Source organism: Pogona vitticeps, chromosome 10 (genome assembly GCF_051106095.1).
Source record: "Pogona vitticeps strain Pit_001003342236 chromosome 10, PviZW2.1, whole genome shotgun sequence".
Lineage (NCBI taxonomy): Eukaryota > Metazoa > Chordata > Lepidosauria > Squamata > Agamidae > Pogona > Pogona vitticeps.
The window spans coordinates 13,993,423-14,011,567 of NC_135792.1; the positions used below are offsets into that span (position 1 = coordinate 13,993,423).

General features: G+C 42.2%; 2 protein-coding genes and 1 long non-coding RNA gene across 11 annotated transcripts in view; 1 reads left to right on the forward strand and 2 right to left on the reverse strand.

The window, feature by feature from the left end:
- LOC144584358 (uncharacterized) overlaps window positions 1-18,145 on the reverse strand; it is a 131,609-nt gene that overhangs the window by 63,960 nt on the left and 49,504 nt on the right. The window lies entirely within an intron of this gene.
- CEP89 (centrosomal protein 89) overlaps window positions 1-18,145 on the reverse strand; it is a 93,723-nt gene that overhangs the window by 33,390 nt on the left and 42,188 nt on the right. Inside the window, exon 19 of one of the 9 annotated variants that reach the window (XM_072980680.2) lies at window positions 14,129-14,812. The exons of 5 other annotated variants lie outside the window; for them this stretch is intronic. In XM_072980680.2, coding sequence (XP_072836781.2) covers window positions 14,728-14,812 — 85 coding nt within the window. In that variant the 3' untranslated portion in view covers window positions 14,129-14,727. Of the gene's footprint in view, window positions 1-14,128; window positions 14,813-18,145 lie in introns of those variants that run through there. 3 more of the 9 variants (XM_078380354.1, XM_072980683.2, XM_072980682.2) reach the window with 3 other exon arrangements.
- LOC110091720 (E3 ubiquitin-protein ligase RNF182-like) lies at window positions 7,376-13,694 on the forward strand. Its single transcript, XM_020815957.3, has 2 exons — window positions 7,376-7,463; window positions 10,219-13,694. The coding sequence occupies exon 2, from the start codon at window positions 10,220-10,222 to the stop codon at window positions 10,958-10,960; it is 741 nt and encodes a 246-aa protein (XP_020671616.2). The 5' UTR covers window positions 7,376-7,463; window position 10,219; the 3' UTR covers window positions 10,961-13,694.

Below are 18,145 nucleotides of genomic sequence, written 5' to 3' on the forward strand. Positions count from 1 at the left end.
AACCTCATCCAGCACAGGCTGCAATCCTATTCCTTGATCTGCCTTTTGACTGACTAGGTGCTCCTCTGTCTTGTCTGGATTAAGTTTCAGTTTATTCACCCTCATCCAGTCCATTGCTGTCACCAGACACTGATTTAGGGAAAAGAAAAAAAAAAAAAAACAGCTTCTTTGGTTCTAGATGGAAAGGAGAGATGTACTGGTGACACCCAACCCCTGAACTCTCAATCTCTCCCAATGGTTTCATGTAGCTGTTAAATAACATAGGGGACAAAACAGATCCTTGAGGGACAGCACAGGCCAATGGCCAGGATATCAAACAGGAGTCCCCCAGCACCACCCTCTGGGTGCTCCCTGTCACATACAGCACTGATGGTACCTGTCTGTCATGGGTTTGGAGGGAAAGTTCCATCCTATGGGGAGTGGAAGGCGGGACATCAGGGGGGAGGAGCTGTACTGTATATATATTTGGAGCTTGTGTGGAGAGTTAAGAGTTGGAGTCTGTGTGTCAGACTGGGTACAACTGTTTGTCAGTTAGTACATACCTGATAGGTTCAGGTTTCTATTTAGGTAGCCAGAACTGATAGGTTCAGGGTCTGTGCGTTACCTTAAGGTGTTCCGTGGGAACCAAGCTGTTGTATGTGTGTGATTGGGACTATGCCACGTTCCTGTATCCTATTTACCTGATCCTTTTATTTACCCTGTTTGTTGTTTCAATAAACCTTGTTCTTTTGTTTATTAAAATCCATTCCTGGTCTGTGTGACTCCTTACAGGGAATGGTTGGTGGCAGCATAACTACAGGGTGGGATACTCCAGTAGGTCTGGGGTTGCCACATTGATTGGTGTCCAGCGTGTGGGATACGACTAGTCCAGTTGTCCAGTGGTCCAGCAAAGCCTTGGCAAGTGTGCCCAGAGCAAGGGGGGTCTAGTCAGGGAAGATCTGAGGGCGCGTAGGTAATATTCTAGGCTTACCTCACGGGGAGGTAGGCTAGTGGAAGAACGTGCAAACTCAGATTGGGGGGACTAGATTAGGGAGCTCTGAGGCAACCCGTTTTGGCGGGAAAGGGCTGAGGCAAAGCTGCATGAAGTGACAGTGATCTAGCCTGTCTGCTGAGAGGCCTAGCAGAGGGGGTGGATTCTACCTGGCAACAGTTGCAAGTTGGTGCTGAAGGAACAGCAGCAGTCTATAGAAGGCTGTTTCTGAGGCAAAAGGAAAAAAGTCATCGTTTTATTTTGAGGCGTGACTTTTGAAGGCAGCCTGTTCTGGGGGGATTATGCCCTTGACTCGAAGCCAAATGGCAGAAATGGGAGAAGTGAGAGAACCACAGGGAGACCAAGGTTCTGAGGAGGAATTTGGCTCAGTGCAGGATGAGAGCACGGGAGAACTGACCTTAGAACTCAGAAGAATGCTCCTAGCCCAACAGCATGAACTGAGGGTGAGGGAAATGGAGGAAAAGGAAAGGGAGAAACAGAGAAAATTTGAAATGGAAAAGGAAGAGAAACAGGAAAGGGAAAGGGAGAAACAAAGACAATTCGAATTAGAGAGAGAGAGAATGGAAAGAGAAGAAAGATTGGAGAGAGAGAGGATGGCGTTTGAGTTAAGAAAATTGGAAATGATGAACCAGAACAATAATAACAATAGAGATTCTGAGGTGGGCCAATTGTCTAAAACTGACCTGAAGAAATTCCCTGTGTACAACAAGGGAGATTGCCCTGAGGTGTTCTTTTCCCTCGTGGAAAGAGCGTTTGTGGACTTCTCAGTAAGGGAAACTGAGAAGATGACCATTATGCGATCTTTAATCAGTGGCAGCCTGGCAGAAGTCTATGCAGAGATGCCAGTGGAACTGCTGAAGGACTTCGCTGAGTTTAAAAAACTGGTGTTTGCCCGGCATGGGATAAATGCTGAACAGCTGAGGCAAAGATTCAGGTCACTCACAAAAAAACCAGAGCAGACTTTTACCCAAGTGGGGGCCCAACTGGTGAGGTTGCTAGAGAAATGGCTGTCTCAGGAGGGGACAGAGACCTTCCAGCAGCTCAAAGACCTGATAGCGCTGGAACAATTTTATTCAGTCCTGCATGGGGAACTAAAGTTCCATGTGAGGGAGAGGAAACCTAAATCGGTGACAGAAGCGGCAGAGATCGCAGATTTTATTTACCAAATAAGGAAGCCCTTAGGTGCTGAGGGGAAAACTGTGGGTAAGCCCAAAGAAACCTACAGCAGGTACTCTCAGGGACCAGGGAAAAACCAGCAAGGGGGAGGGGCCCATGTTGAAGGGAAGCCCTCGGATATGAAACCACCAAGACCTCAGATTTTGGAGGGAAAACCAAAACCAGATGAGAAAGACTCCAAATACAGCAGAAAATGTTATTTCTGTCAAGGAAAGGGCCATCTAATCTCAGAGTGTGAGAAATTAAAGCAGCTAAAGGGAAATTTGCCTCATGATTTGAGTGGAACCAAGCCAAAAGCTGTGTTCTGTGTCCAGAAAGAGCAAAGCTCCTTGCCACTGAGGGAGCCTGTTACCATGGCTACTCACTCTGGACCAGTTACATCTGCTGATCAGGCTGGGGAAAATGGTCCTCTTGTGGAGGTCAAGCGCTGCTTACTAGTGAGGACAGATTCGCAATTGTTTGAGACCGCAGGGGTGGACGTAGGAATACTTGACCATCAGTATAGGGGGCTAAGGGATACTTGTTCCCAGGTGACCCTGTGCCATCCAGACATTATTCCTAGGAAGTATATAATCCCAAATGAGAGCCTGAAGGTGGCAGGGATTGAGGGGCAGGTGATCTCACTGCCAGTAGCTGAGGTACCTGTGAGCTTTCAAGGCTGGAGGGGAGTTTGGCGGCTAGCGATTTCATCGACTCTGCCAGCAGCCGTGCTCGTGGGAAATGACCTGGCTGAACATGTGAAACGGGTGCTAGTGATTACATGCTCACAAGCTACCACGGGGACAGTTCAGGGGGGTACTGAAGAGCCCGAGGTTGAAGCAGATGAGGGTAGTCCCAAAGCCGTGGCAGAAACCTTAGCCACGGACAGCAAATTTGGCCAAGAGCAAAAGGCAGACGCCACTCTCCAAAAGTGTTTTGAAAAGGTGACAGACACCCAGCTAACACCTGAAACCCCAGCGAGATTTCGCGAGGAAAAGGGAATTTTATATAGAGAGACCCTGATGAATATCTCAAAAGGGGGAGATGGGATCAGAAGTCAGCTAGTGGTACCTGAAAAGTATCGCCCCATGATCTTACAAAGGGGGCACTCTGACATGTTTGCTGCGCACTTAGGGGTGAACAAAACACAGCAGAGAATCACACAAAATTTTTACTGGCCTGAAATAGGGAAGCAGATCAAGGAGTTCTGTAAACAATGTGATGTGTGTCAGAGGCAGGGGAATAACCGTGACAGGACCAAAGCGAAGTTGTGCCCTTTGCCTGTGATTGACACCCCGTTCAAATGTATAGGAGTGGATATTGTGGGACCTTTGCCCAAGGCCACAAAGAGGGGGAACCGGTTCATTCTCACCATTGTGGACCATGCCACGAGGTACCCCGAAGCCATACCCTTGACTAATATCGAAACTAACACAGTGGCAGATGCCTTGGTGGGGTATATGTCCAGGATGGGATTTGCCTCAGAAATAATCACAGATTTGGGCACATCGTTTACATCAAAGCTCATGAAACGGTTATGGCAAATCTGTGGAATTAAACACAAGGAAACCACTGCCTATCACCCCGAAAGTAATGGGTTAACGGAGAAGTTCAATGGGACTCTGATGCGCATGATTAGGGCTTACTTGGCAGAGAATCCAAACAATTGGGACCAGAAGCTGCAATCCCTTTTGTTTGCTTATCGATCAGTGCCCCAAGCCAGTACCGGGTTCAGTCCGTTTGAACTTTTGTTTGGGAGAAAAGTAAAAGGTCCACTTGATTTAATCAAACAAAATTGGGAGCAGATCACCCAGGATGACCCACAAGACGTTGTGACGTACATAGACACTTTAATGAATGACCTGAAGAGAAACCTAGAGCTAGCAGCAGAAAACCTGCAAGCTCAGAAGGTCAGGCAGAAAACCTGGTATGACCAGAAAGCCAGGGAGAGGCACTTTAACCCAGGGGAGGAAGTGCTTTGGCTTAGACCCTGCAAAGAGAACAAACTGCAGCTCAAATGGGCAGGACCATACAGGGTCATTTCCAAGATGTCGGATCTGAACTATCTTATAGAACAGGAGGAACACCAAGCACAGAGGGTGGTACATGTGAATGCCCTGAAACCCTACTACAGAGGGGAACAGAGGGTTTTATTTGCCAGAAAAGCAGCTGAGAGTGAGGAAGCTGAATTACCCTTCTGGGAGGGTAGAGGGGAAGATCACCTGAAACACCTGGAGATAGTGCTGCAGAGGTTAAGTGCAGCAGGGCTAACAGTAAAGGCAAGCAAGTGTCAGCTGGGTAGCCCAGAAATAAAATACTTGGGTCACATAGTAGGGGGAGGAGTGATCAAACCCCTAGAGGCCAAGATAGAAGCCGTTCGTGATTGGCCCAGACCCAACACCAAGAAAAAAGTCAAATCATTTCTTGGGTTGGTGGGCTACTACAGAAAGTTCATCCTGAGGTTTAGCGAGATGGCGACTCCGCTGACCGATCTGACGCGGAAGAAGACTGATGACCGCATCCCGTGGACCAGCGACTGTGAGGAGGCGTTCCAGAGGTTGAAGCAGGCGCTCATCCATTATCCAGTGCTGCGTGCTCCCGACTTCGACCGGGAGTTCATAATCTACACCGATGCGTCTAACAGCGGGGTAGGAGCAGTTCTTTGCCAGGAGGATGAAAATGGTGACCAGCATCCAGTGTCCTACCTGAGTAGGAAACTCCAGAAAGGTGAGAGACATTTGGCAACCGTGGAAAAGGAGTGCCTGGCCATAGTATACGCAATTCAGAAGGCCAAACCTTACATCTGGGGAAGACATTTTGTTCTGTGCACTGACCACTCACCACTGCAGTGGTTAAAGACAATGAAAACCCATAATAGTAAACTTATGAGGTGGGCTTTAAACCTGCAAGATTTTGACTTTGAAGTGAAGGTGGTCAGAGGGTCAATGAACTGTGTTGCTGACGCCTTGTCAAGAAGACCCGACGAGTGAAGACGGCGAAGAAACCATGGACTATGTATATTTTGGTGACCAAAAGTTAAATGTACCTGTTTATTGAACAGGCTTGGTTTGTATTAATAAAGGTAACTTGATGTATTGCAAATATTAATGTTTAAATGCATAAATGATATGTTTGACCTAGAGTGAGTAAGTATGGGATTGTGTTATAATGTATAACTGTTTTGTGTTTTGATCCTGGTTGTTTTTTTGGAGAAAAGCACTTTAGCTTTTCCCCCGCAAAACAACTTATAAAGAGGGGAGGTGTCACATACAGCACTGATGGTACCTGTCTGTCATGGGTTTGGAGGGAAAGTTCCATCCTATGGGGAGTGGAAGGCGGGACATCAGGGGGGAGGAGCTGTACTGTATATATATTTGGAGCTTGTGTGGAGAGTTAAGAGTTGGAGTCTGTGTGTCAGACTGGGTACAACTGTTTGTCAGTTAGTACATACCTGATAGGTTCAGGTTTCTATTTAGGTAGCCAGAACTGATAGGTTCAGGGTCTGTGCGTTACCTTAAGGTGTTCCGTGGGAACCAAGCTGTTGTATGTGTGTGATTGGGACTATGCCACGTTCCTGTATCCTATTTACCTGATCCTTTTATTTACCCTGTTTGTTGTTTCAATAAACCTTGTTCTTTTGTTTATTAAAATCCATTCCTGGTCTGTGTGACTCCTTACAGGGAATGGTTGGTGGCAGCATAACTACAGGGTGGGATACTCCAGTAGGTCTGGGGTTGCCACACTCCCCTTCAGGAAGGACTTGTGCCACTGTAAAACAATGCCTCCAAGTCCCATCCCAGAGAGACAGCCCAGAAGGATATCATGGTTGATGGTACTGAAAGCCTCTGAGAGGTCCAGCAGAACCAACAGGGACACACTCCCCCTGTCCGATTTCCAGCATAGCTCACCCACCAAGGTGACCAAAGCAATCCCTGTCCCATAACCAGGCCTGAATTCAGATTGAAATGGATCTAGATCAGCCATCTCATCCAGGAACCCCTGGGGCTGAGAACCCACAACCTGCTCCAGCACAATGACTGTTGTGATTTTACTGCCTTAGCGTTAAGGTATAAGTTTTTCAAACCCTTTAAATTTTTCTTTAGAACTGAGTTGGAAAAGTAGATGACAGAGATTCCAAAGGTTGGTAGGTTACAACTGCTGCCAAGTACACTTTCAAGGAAAAGTGAAACAGACCTTCCTCATTCCAATGTAGGAAGACTGATCTATTGGGATGGTTCACCCTGGCAGACTACTAGATCTAAATGGTTTCCAGGATGTCTTGGAAAGGTTTCCAAATGACCTGGTTGATGTTCCTGTTGAAGTCCAGGCAATCTGAGCTGATGACATGATCATCCCTCTCCATGGATGAGCTTAGGGCAAGGAAGCAACACAGAAGGCTAGAGTGCACTCAGAGGCAGATCCCTTCAGAGAAAAAATGGCCACTGTAAAGAAATTGTCCAACAGCTACACTATCGCAACAAGAGATGTGAAAAGAGCATGTAACATCAATAAAATCAGCAACATATCAAATCAGCATCTGGCACTGTATTAAGTACACTGTGATCTCACTGAGTCTGGATTTCAGTCAGCAGATGTTCCCTCATGCAAACAGTTTGAGGCTCATTTCAGACAAAAGACTGAAGCCATCTGTCAGGGTCTGCATTTCTCCAATGTTTTGGTAGATCAGACTGAGATGCCTGGTCCTATTTTAGTGGATCAGTTTTAGCCAATAACATTCAAGGAGGTTACCAGGGAGCTTTCTTGTTGTAGGCTCACTTTCAACACTCTCGATCCTTCCCTGGCTTGGCTTCTCAGAGAGCCAAGGAACTGATTCATCATTTATCCCATTTGTATTTGTACAAGTGCTTGGTAGTACCCTGTTTCCCTGAAAATAAGACCTAACCTGAAAATAAGCCCTAGTATGATTTTTCAGGATGCTCGTAATATAAGCCCTATCCCAAAAATAAGCCCCAGTGAAGTGAAACCCCACCTTCCACCATTGTGCAGCAACCAGAAGATGACAGGACTGTATTTAAATAAATGTAGATTATTGTACATGTAAGAAATAAAACATCCCCTGAAAATAAGCCCTAATATGTTTTTGGAGCAAAAATTAATATAAGATACTGTCTTATTTTCAGGGAAACACGGTTTTCTTGCTGCAGTGGTATAGAATCATAGAATCATGAAGTTGGAAGGGGCCATCAAGTCCAAACCCCTGCTCGATGAAGGAATACAAATCAAAGGATATCTGCCAGGTGGTTGTCTAAGTTTCTCCTGAATGCCTCCAGTGTTGGAGCACCCACCACCTCTCAAGGTAATTGGTTCCATTGTCTTACTGCTCTAACAGTTAGGATTTGTTCTTGACAAATCTGTGTTGGCTTCTAGTTATCACTGCACTGTTTTCTAGGTGCTTGCATAGTGACAGTTTTACAATTTGTTCCAGACTTTTTTCTGGAATTGATGTCAGGCCGACTGGCCTGCCATTCCCAGGTTCCTCTTTTTTGCCCCTTTTGAAGATAGGGACAACATTACCCCTCCTCCAATCCTCTGGCACCTCACCCATTCCCCATGATTTCAAGAAAATAATGGACAGTGATTCTGAGAGTTCTTCAGCCAGTTCCTTTAGTACTCTTGGATGCAGTTCATTTCACCCTGGAGCTCTGAACTCATTCAAGGTGGTATGGTATTCCTTGATTATTTGTTTATCAAACTTAAGCAGCAATCCTGTCCCCTCCACTTGTACTTCACATTTGTCTGGAGGTTCATAGTCTGCTCTATGAGAAAAGACTGGGCAAAAATAGAAATTGAGCACCTCTGCCTTTTCTTTGTCCTCTGTTACAATGTTCCTCTTATTGCCACTTGCCCCACCAAGTTGTCTATTGGTTAGAATCAAGTTAAGGATAGCTGGTTTTCTAGTTTCTTTCTCCACTTTTTGTACGAGAAAAATTCTAAGCCACACAATCCAGGAATTTCTTGGAATGACTATACTTGGCAGAATTTGCCTCCCAAAATATATCTGGTTCATTGAAATCTCCCATCGCTACTACAGTGGAACTTCTACTTGCAAACTTAATCCATTTCGGAACAGTGACCGTAAGCTGAAATGTTTGTAGGTAGAAGCACCATTTCCCATAGGAATGCATTGAAAACCGATTAATCCGTTCCGGCTGAAGAAAAATCACCAAAAAAATAAAAAGAGCACAGCAAGCCCAGTCGGAAGGTGCTCCATTGCTGAGGCTTTAAGAAAAAAAAACACACAAAAAAACTAGAGGCACCTCCGTTGCTGAGGTTTAAGAAGGAAAAAAACTCCAGAGCCCTGCAGACACACACACACATAATCTCACTCCTCCGAAGCAGAGCACAGAAACATACCCTCCCAGCAGACACAAACACGCTCACTCCGAAGCAGAGCCTCTAACAACACAGCACAGAAATACCAAAAACCACCCAGAACAGTTTTTTAAAGGAGAAAACAGGAGCTTACCTCCCTGCAGGCACACACACAGGCTCACTCCGAAGCAGGAGGCTCTCCCACACCCTATAACTACCGAAAGAGCAACAGCACAAAGAAGCAGCCTCGGCACCACCTACAGTTAGATATTTGAATTGCCCACCTTTTTTCTTGCCTTTTTCTGTTCGTATCTTGAAGCTCCATTTGCAAGTAGAAGCAAAATTTTGCAAATGGAGCTGTTCGTAAGTTGGATCGTTCATAGGTAGGGACGTTCGTAAGTAGAGGTTCTACTGTACATCATGTGTCTTTGAAATCCTTGCAATTTGTTTTTCAAAAGTTTTGTCCACTTCCTCTCCTTGATTGGGTGGCTGGCAGTAGACTCCAACTACCACGATGTTCCTTTTGTTTTTCGCCCCAACTAGATTGATCCAGTAATAGCATATATAGTAATAAATTTGGAATGGAAGCATCCATTGTGTCTTCACAGCCAGCCCTTACTCTCAAGATCCAAAAATTCCAAAAAATACAGGATGCTGACAAGTCCATTTCAACAAACGAGCAGCAGATTTTTTGTGAAATTAGCCATTATTTGCTGTTCCTAGCATCTGCAGCTAAGCTCAAAGAGAACAAGAAAAACCTGAAGGAAGTAGTAGATAATGTAAAAATGCCTGCTATTCAGGAGGTCTTGGGATTTGATGCTGTAACCCTGGATCCTCTTCACCACTGCACAGAAGGTTACAACCGAAGGGAACAGAGTCCTATTTATGCTGGTACCGAATACAAACTACCAGACCTTGGCCCTTATATCTACTGTCTAAGGGGGAAAGCAGCACGACACAACAGAGTACGGGATTTCCAGTGCTAAAATATACGTTCAAATCTTTGTGCTGTCATCAAGATCAAGTGAATTTTGACTGGCCCGTCTCTTGACTTGACTTCCTGATATTGTTCTACATATAACATGTGGGAGAAACCCAGAGAAATTAGCCTAAGCTTCTCAGATCTCACATACAAATTTAGTCAATAAATATATAAAATTAATTTGGAATCTCAAAGCTCAAATTATATTAGAACACAAATTGTGTCTTTATCATTTCAGGGAATTGTGGCATGTATTAAGTTTAACAACAAAAAAATTGCTGAGCTACATAGATCAATGGTCTGACCCAGTTTAATGCAGCTTCCCAAGCTTCTTACTGTTTTAGTATTAGGGGGGAAAGGAGGTAAGACGATGATTGCAGTGCCAGCATGGGAGGTCACATACTACAGTTTGGAAGAAGTGGTACCAAAAGATAATTTAGTTAAAAGGAGGTAGCAAGTACCGGCAATATTTAAGGAAGTATCTATGGTATGGGTTGGGGAAAAAAGTCTTGTATAATAAAACTTCATCAGTAAGCTATACAGCAAAACCTACTCAGTTAATGTTTATGCCATTTTAAAAAACTGAAAAAGGGATGCGCTTATAAGAAATAATAACTGTTTTTAACACAACAAATGCTATCAGTTTTAACTATTGTCTGATTTTCCTCTAATTCAGAAGACGCAAGTTCAGAGGTGTTATGCTACCACTAGGTCATGCTTAGAAGTATTTTGGAACTTACTGTTGCTTTCTTTACAGCATGCCCAGTCTGAAGATGAATTATCTTCAGGATGATGGAGAGGAAAAAGTAGTGTATGATGAACTGGAGTGCAAAATCTGTTATCAGAAGTTCAGTGTTCACAGTCGCAAACCCAAAATCCTGGACTGTCTTCACAGAGTGTGTGCTAAATGCCTTACAAGAATCCTCTGTGTTGGAGATGGCTCCCTTTGCATTTGCTGCCCTTTCTGCCGCCAAGAGACAGAGCTGCAAGAAGAGGAAGTAGAAGGGCTCCCTGATGATACAAATGTGATGTCCAAACTCATGACAAGAGACAAAACAGCATGGAACTCGGACTGCAAAGAAGTCATCTTAACACCAAAGAACTTGGCTTCCTCAAGTCCTTCTCATGGGTCATCAAACTGCTTGGTAATAACTATCACAGCAGTACAGAGAGACTCCACAAGGACTTCGAGCCAAAACACCCTCTCAGATTACTATACCAATCAGAGTCTTGAATCAGCATCTGTAAACTCTCACAGTCAACTTGAGCAAGATAATTTCTCTAAGTTCTGTAACCACATCCCCAGAATACTTGTGTGGCTGCTTGGATTTTTTTACTTTGGTTCTTTGCCACTTGGTATCTATTTACTAGTTATCCAGAAAGTGACCCTAGGAATCGTCTGTGTCAGCCTTGTACCATCCAGTCTAACAGTGTGTCTTGTGTACGGTTTCTGCCAGTGCCTCTGCCAGGGAATGTGTGACTGTTCCTCTAGAAACTGACTTTTCAACAACTACAAAATCAATTTTGGATATCAAAAGTATGACTCTTCAAATACTGAAAGACTACAATGCTTTTTAAAGTAAATCTAAATGGCCAAAAAAGGAACAGCTACATATTGATGTCACTAAATGCATATCCTTCTCTTCCTCCTTTTGCCATACTGTAGTGTAAGCAACAAAGACAACCTATAGGGATTAACAATTCCCACTGAGTCTCCTAGAGCAAAATTAACAAGGGTGCCTGTGGTGTACAATATGGAACACATTAGATAGAAGGCAACATTTTCTGCACCTCAGTCATGTCACTGAAATCAACCCCTTTATTTTCTTTCAAAGCTGACTGACCACTTTATTTGAAAATGTATTGACTACAGAGCAGTACTCCACCCCAGAGAGAACAATGTCTCTCCTGTGCTTCCTGAGGTTTGAGAAACAGTAGACTTTCTAATGCTTTTCCCTTTCCCAAACTCAAAATCCATTTTAAGTGGGTGGCGGAATGATGGGAAGGAAGTGACCTGTAATTGTTCTTCAGGAACAATTACAAGTCATGCTTGGTCTAGAAAATCAGGTATAGCCTCTGGGCTAAAATCAGGCATGACCTCTTGCTCCGATGAGAAAGAATCTCAGTAACAAATGGTGAAAAGATAAAGCAGGAGAACAGAATTGAGACTGAAGTCTTTAATCTTTTCCCCATCTGTCAATTCAATTAGTTTGAAATAAAAGTTTAAATCTGTCTGCACCTATAGTCTGAAGAATAATTAGATGAAATAATAGTATCCATTCCTCAACTTATATAGAATTTGTAGATAAAGCTTGGATATTGTTAGGGGAAAATGAGTGCCTTTAGGTCACACTCCCAATTGCCAGTTGAAAGAGAAATTATTTCTGCAAATTGATTAATAGCTCAGATACACTGAAACAAGAAACCTCTATTATACGGACTGTCCTAAGATAAGGACATTCTTTCATTTCAAAAGGGGACAGTTTGGATTTTTTCTTCTTCGACAACACACCATTTCTAATTTTAAGATTTATCAACAAACAATTGGAAGTGTGAGAAGTGAAATTAATCAGCATAATCCAATAGTTAGACAGCAAGCTGTAGATACCTCTGTATGCTAAAATCACCCCAAAATGAAGAACAGATTGCTCTCCGTAACCTAATCTAGATCCCTGGAAACTATGCACACATGGAATTCCTCCTCATATATATATCTGTGCAGCTGGCTTCAGAGAAGCAGTAGTTACGCCTTACCAGGGGATTTCAAGCTAGGCTCTGGAAAGAATCAGAATCATGTTTAAAACATATATTTAGAAGCATACATGCAGAAAGACATGTTGGGCATGGATTCAACTAAGGGATTTTGTAGAGGATGGGCAAGATGTAGAAGATGTGTCACCTATAGCTTGCTACTGTGAACGAGCTGCAGCCAGAGCCCCAATACTATTCTAGCTTCCTCAAAACATTCAGGATGAGGGCTGATGGATCAAGTAATGTCCAGTAATCCTGATTACCTCTCTTGTTCGTGCCAATCCCTTCTCCATGGGCTCCAACTAGCAAAAGAAATTCAATCAAATAAGTTAGCAGGTGTCTCACCCCTTTCCTTGTGTATTTAAGAGCTATCCACACTGTAGTTGTTAGCCAAGATGACTATGTATCACTGCCAATAGCAGATGCATTTTTCTCTGAATATTACTTATGAGGGACAACAAGACAGACTTCTCTCATGTCTTGCCAATGAGTACCTTATAGGCAAGTGACTGGACATGGTGTGAACAGAAGTTTGGATTGCTCAAGATACTTCTCAAGCTAGCAGTTCATCCGGGGATTAATGTTTTGTGAAAAATACACTGTATAAAGAAGAAAATGTATTATGCTCTATGCAGCTGCTAAGCCAACCCAACCAGAAAGAGAAAGGAGGTACTAAAAACATTGGACACAATTCTGTTCATGCTGGTGTAAAGCCCAGCAACAAAAAAATGTGCTATGCAAATGTGTAATCAGTTGCACATTCTTGGCATAACCAACTGTGCAATGCACCAGTGGAAGTACAAAACTACTTTCTCAGTGACAAACAGCTTAAAAGAAATAAGTATAAATAGGCTGTCCCTTGACATGCCCTTCTTATCACTAGGGGTGGTATCTAACTGGTGGAAAGTAAAATCACTTAATTTGGTTGCATCCAAAGGTCACATCTCCTGTAACACTGATGTGTTAAACTTGGAGAGATACCTAATAAAAGAGGTATCCCTATTCTTTGAATTCCAACCTGTGATGTTCCATAAAAGAACAGAGACATATTCCTAAAGATCTGTGTGTCAATCTATCAACTCCTGAGATCATGGAAATTCCTGCGTTTCCATCATACCCTCATTTCTGATAGACATATCAGGAAGGACCATGAGAATACACTGAGTGAGAAGTGACTGCATTAAATTATGTTGAAGTAAAGCAGATTGGGGAACATTTTTTAGGGGAACAGACTGAATCGTTGAATCCTTATCTTGTGGTAATGTTGTAATCGACTTAAATACAATTTGTGGAGTCTCCTCCTCCCTAGTTTGCTCTTCATGCCTCCCACTCTGCTTCTTGCTTCAGCTCCATATCCTTTCCCTTTCTCAATTAAGTCCTGTTAAACTCAACAGGAGACATTCCCAGGTAAGTATGTATAACACTGCAGACGTACACTTTTACTAGATGTATTTTATGCCATTAAACACATTTTGAAAGTTTTGGAATTTCAGCGGTTCAATGTAAACTGGAGCCACAATATCTTTTTTTGTTCTGCTTCACAGGATGGTTAAAAGTATACTGGGTTTTAAAAAACATAATGTTAAATTTGCACCTAAACATGTAAAATATTTTAGCTATCTTGTCAAGGCTGGATTCCCCTCCCCCCCTTTTAATTTTAGGCGTACACAGTTCTTGTAGAAATAAGTGATTCTCTGTCTCTTTTTAGCAAGAAGTGTACCGTGTTTCCCCAAAAATAAGACAGGGTCTTACATTAGTTTTTACTTCAAAAATGCATTAGGGCTTATTTTCAGTCTTTTTTTCCATGTAAAACAATCTACATTTATTCAAATACAGCCATGGAATCTTCTTCTGGTTGCTGCACAATGGTGGAGGGAGGGGTTTCACTTAACTGGGGCTCATTTTTGGGGTAGGGCTTATATCATGAGCATCCTGAAAAATCATACTAGGGCTTATTTTCAGGTTAGGACTTATTTTGGGGGAAACAGGGTATACAGAATGTACTCTGGAGTTCACAAGGAAAAATGGAGTTCAGAAGGGAAATCCTGCTCCCACCACCTCAATTAACAAACCTAATCTATACCACAAGGACACAGAAAATGACACCATTTATACATGCGGCAAGATAAAAAGCACTTAGCTACATAACTGATCCAAGAACACCCACACTTATATGGATAGCATATTGTGTTAAATACAAAAGCCCTACTTTGGAGCACTATGAAAATAAAAGAAAAAACACAAGCCAGCCATGTCACAACAATGGGACATCCTTGTTCCACAAACTATTTAATTTTATATTGAATTGGTTTTTTTTTTTACAAAATTTCATCCTGCCTTCCTTGACTCAATTCATTTCTCAATACCCCAAATATTTTTTAAAATAAAGATTCAGTGGTTCACAACAACACGTACTTTAATTGTTCTACTGTAGAGCACAACTGCAGAGCTGATTGCCAGCTCACTTGTTCATGTAACTAGGTAATTCATGCTGTCAAGTAAGAAAGAATCCCAATTAAGCAGTCCACAGGTTTTCTAGCTCATGCATCCTCAGAATCTTCAGGTATGGCTGCAGAAGGGACAAAAGTGTTTTGCACATTCTAGAAACAGAAAAGAAGGAAACAAATCCATATCTCATTTGCCAAAGTCCTCCTTCTCACACTATCTCACCTCCTGCTGAAAAGGTACACAAGACAGCACCCAGTCTGCTTGACCATGTCAAATACAGGGATTAAAGGAAGTCTCTTAAGAGATGCTGATATACTTACAAATGTTGAACTTGGGAGACTGATTCTCCTGCTGAACTACAGGACAAAAATACCACAGGAGTTGGACACTATCCTTCACAAGTTGTACATGGCTTAACTTTTCAGAAACAATTAGTTGTTAATGAGGTCAACAGTTTACTAATGTGCACAGTGGATCTTTCTCTGAAAATATTGGGTATCATTTGCTACTTTGAGGTGTCAGGTATTAAACTGGGACTTACTATACACAAAAAGCATGAGAAACACATGTAAAGTTATTATCACACATCTTATTCCTTCTGAATAAAAGCAATGGGGCTGTAAATGGCTACAGTCCACATACGGTAATTTAGGCTGCTATAGCCACAGTAGTGTCTCCCTGCAAATCTGGATCTACCTTCTGTCAATCTGAAGCTACCCTTGAATATGTACTCTTCCACCTATCCAGGACCTTTCTTTCTTTTTTGGGGAGGGGACTTAGTAATGATGCACTGGCTGGATATCTAAACCATTGGGTTCAGATATCCAGCTATGGAGCCAGTGGCTGGGAGTTCAATTCCCCACTGTGCCTCCTGAGAGATGAGATAGCCTGTAGGTTTTGGCCAGGCTACACAGTGCCACGGCACTCCCAGAAGAAAAGAACAGTAAACCACTTCTGTGTATTCCCTACCTAGAAAACCCTGGAAAGAACTGCCATAAGTCAGAATCAACTTTACAGCAAGCAATTATTAGTAGTAATAATAATGGAGCAGCACTACACCGGCAATGCTTGATGCTAACTAATGGTTCACATCTTAAATAAAATGTAAAGTTAGGATGTGAGGAATTCAAGGAAACTGGGACTTGTAGTCATATAAAGATGGAGTCTGTTAGGTTCTGTGCAAGATGAATTTAAAAGCAATGGAATGTTATGAGACTGTTTTGCAGAGTCGCTTTGCCTGGTACAGAAATGAGGATGCAAGGCCAGAGATGCCCAGAAGACCAAACAGCATACTGCTTAATTGGGAACGAGATAAGACACCTGCAGATCTCATGTGAATTATGGGTGGAGAACTCTGTTACGCCCTCATGATCTTAATTGGTTAACAGCCTGGACATGTCATAAACAAGACATGTAGAAAAATGTTCATGTAAATCTAGTGTGGATTTGAGAAGGTCACTAAGCCGCCTAGAGTGGTTGAAATGACTAGATAGGCAGGGTATAAATACAATAATAATAATAATAATAATAATAATAATAATAATAATAATAATAATAATAATAATAATAATAATAATAATAATAATAATAATAATAATAGTAGTAGTAGTAGTAGTAGTAGTAGTAGTAGTAGTAGTAGTAGTAGTAGTAGTAGTAGTAGTAGTAGTTGTTGTTGTTGTTGTTGTTGTTGTTGTTGTTGTTGTTGTTGTTGTTGTTGTTGTTGTTGATGATGATGATGATGATGATGATGATGATGATGATATTAATAATAATAATAATAATAATAAGAAGAAGAAGAAGAAGAAGAAGAAGAAGAAAAAGAAGAAGAAGAAGAAGAAGAAGAAGAAGTAGAAGAAGTAGAAGTTGCTAAGTCCCAAGGAAACACACAGTCAATGGTTTATTGCTTTGAAAGTAAGCAAAGGTTAGTTTTAGCATCAGGCTTGTCCATGGGGCTTGTACCACATACTTCTGAGGCCTAAAGGACCTACCTCAGGCAATAAAGGTGGTGGTTTTGTGCCCAAAGTGACTCCCTGACCCATGATCATCATCTCTTTAGGGAGAAGCGATTGTCACAGATGCCACTTACCAACCCAGTTTAAAAGGAACTTGGTTATCAATTTTGCTAAATCATAACTAAAACACAAAAGAAAAGGAGGTCAAAAGCACACATTTCTCAGCTTCACTTCCAATTTGCAAAAATAGCATTTCATCTTCAAAAGTCCTTAGAACAATACATTCCTACTATGACCCATCAAGTCAGCTGGGAAAAGTCCTTAATTATGTTAATAGAGTTTAATCCTTTATACAGAAGCAGAATTTGGTATAAACATTGATGTACTTCTTGTAGCTAATTCATGCTGACTATGGCAAACACATATGCTATAATAAACACCATGAAATCTGATGGGAGGAGGAAACATGCCTGAAAGCACACAAAGATACCTGCTGTGATGTCACAAACTATTACAGTTCCTTGGCATGAATCTGCCACAGGTATAAATATATTTTATCCCATCGTGTTTTACAGCTGTCTTAAAAGCTAGTATCAGCAAAGCCTTTGACTGTGTAGATCATGAGAAACTACTGGTTGTTCCAAAAGAAATGGGTGCACCTCAGCACTTGATTGTCTTGATGCATAACTTGTATTGGGGACAAGAAGCTACCATTAGGGCAGAATATGGAGAGACAGGATCATTTCCTATAGGCAAAGGTATCAGACAAGAGTGCATTTTATTTATCCCCTTATCTGTTCAACATGCATGCAGAACATATCAAATGGGAAGCCAGACTAGATTCAGATGAAGGAGTAGTGGAAATTAGTGGAAGAAACACCAAGAATTTAAGATATGCAGATGACATCATCTTACTGGTAGAAAGCAGCAATGACTTGAAATGACTGTTAGGGAAAGTGAAAAAAGAAAATGCCAATACAGGACTGCAGTTGAGCACTAAGAATATAAAAATCATGACTACAGAATAACAACACAAATTTAGCGTTGAAGAATTGGTTGCTTCCCATAACTATGGTTCTTCGAATGAATCTCTAAATTCACATGAATGGGTATTGCACTGCACGTGTGTGAATCCTCAGAACATTCTAGAGCTTAAAACAGAAAGTGTTCGTTAGAGGCCCCGCTCTTCCACACTGCTCCTTGGTGCCTCTAACAGTCCTCTCTCAGTTCCCCTATCCACCACTTAGGAAGCAGTGTGACAAGAAAGCAGGAGAAAGGGATGTGTGAATTCATGAAGATTCACTCAAAGAACCATAGTTAGGGTAAGTAACCCATCCTTCTTCTTCGTGGTCTATGTGAATGCACACTAATGGGCGAGCAGCAAGCTAACTTACCAGACGGAAGGTTGTCATGAGAAAGCATAAGCTAGGACAGCTCTACCCACTGTGGTTCCGACTTGTCCCGTGTGTCCAGATGGTAATAGGAGATGAAGGTGGAAGGCGTGGCCCATGTGGCAGCAGTGCAGATGCTATT

What these genes read in the sequence shown, in the direction of transcription:
- LOC110091720 (XM_020815957.3), top strand. Translation starts at nt 10,220, where the DNA reads ATGCCCAGTCTGAAGATGAATTATCTTCAGGATGATGGAGAGGAAAAA.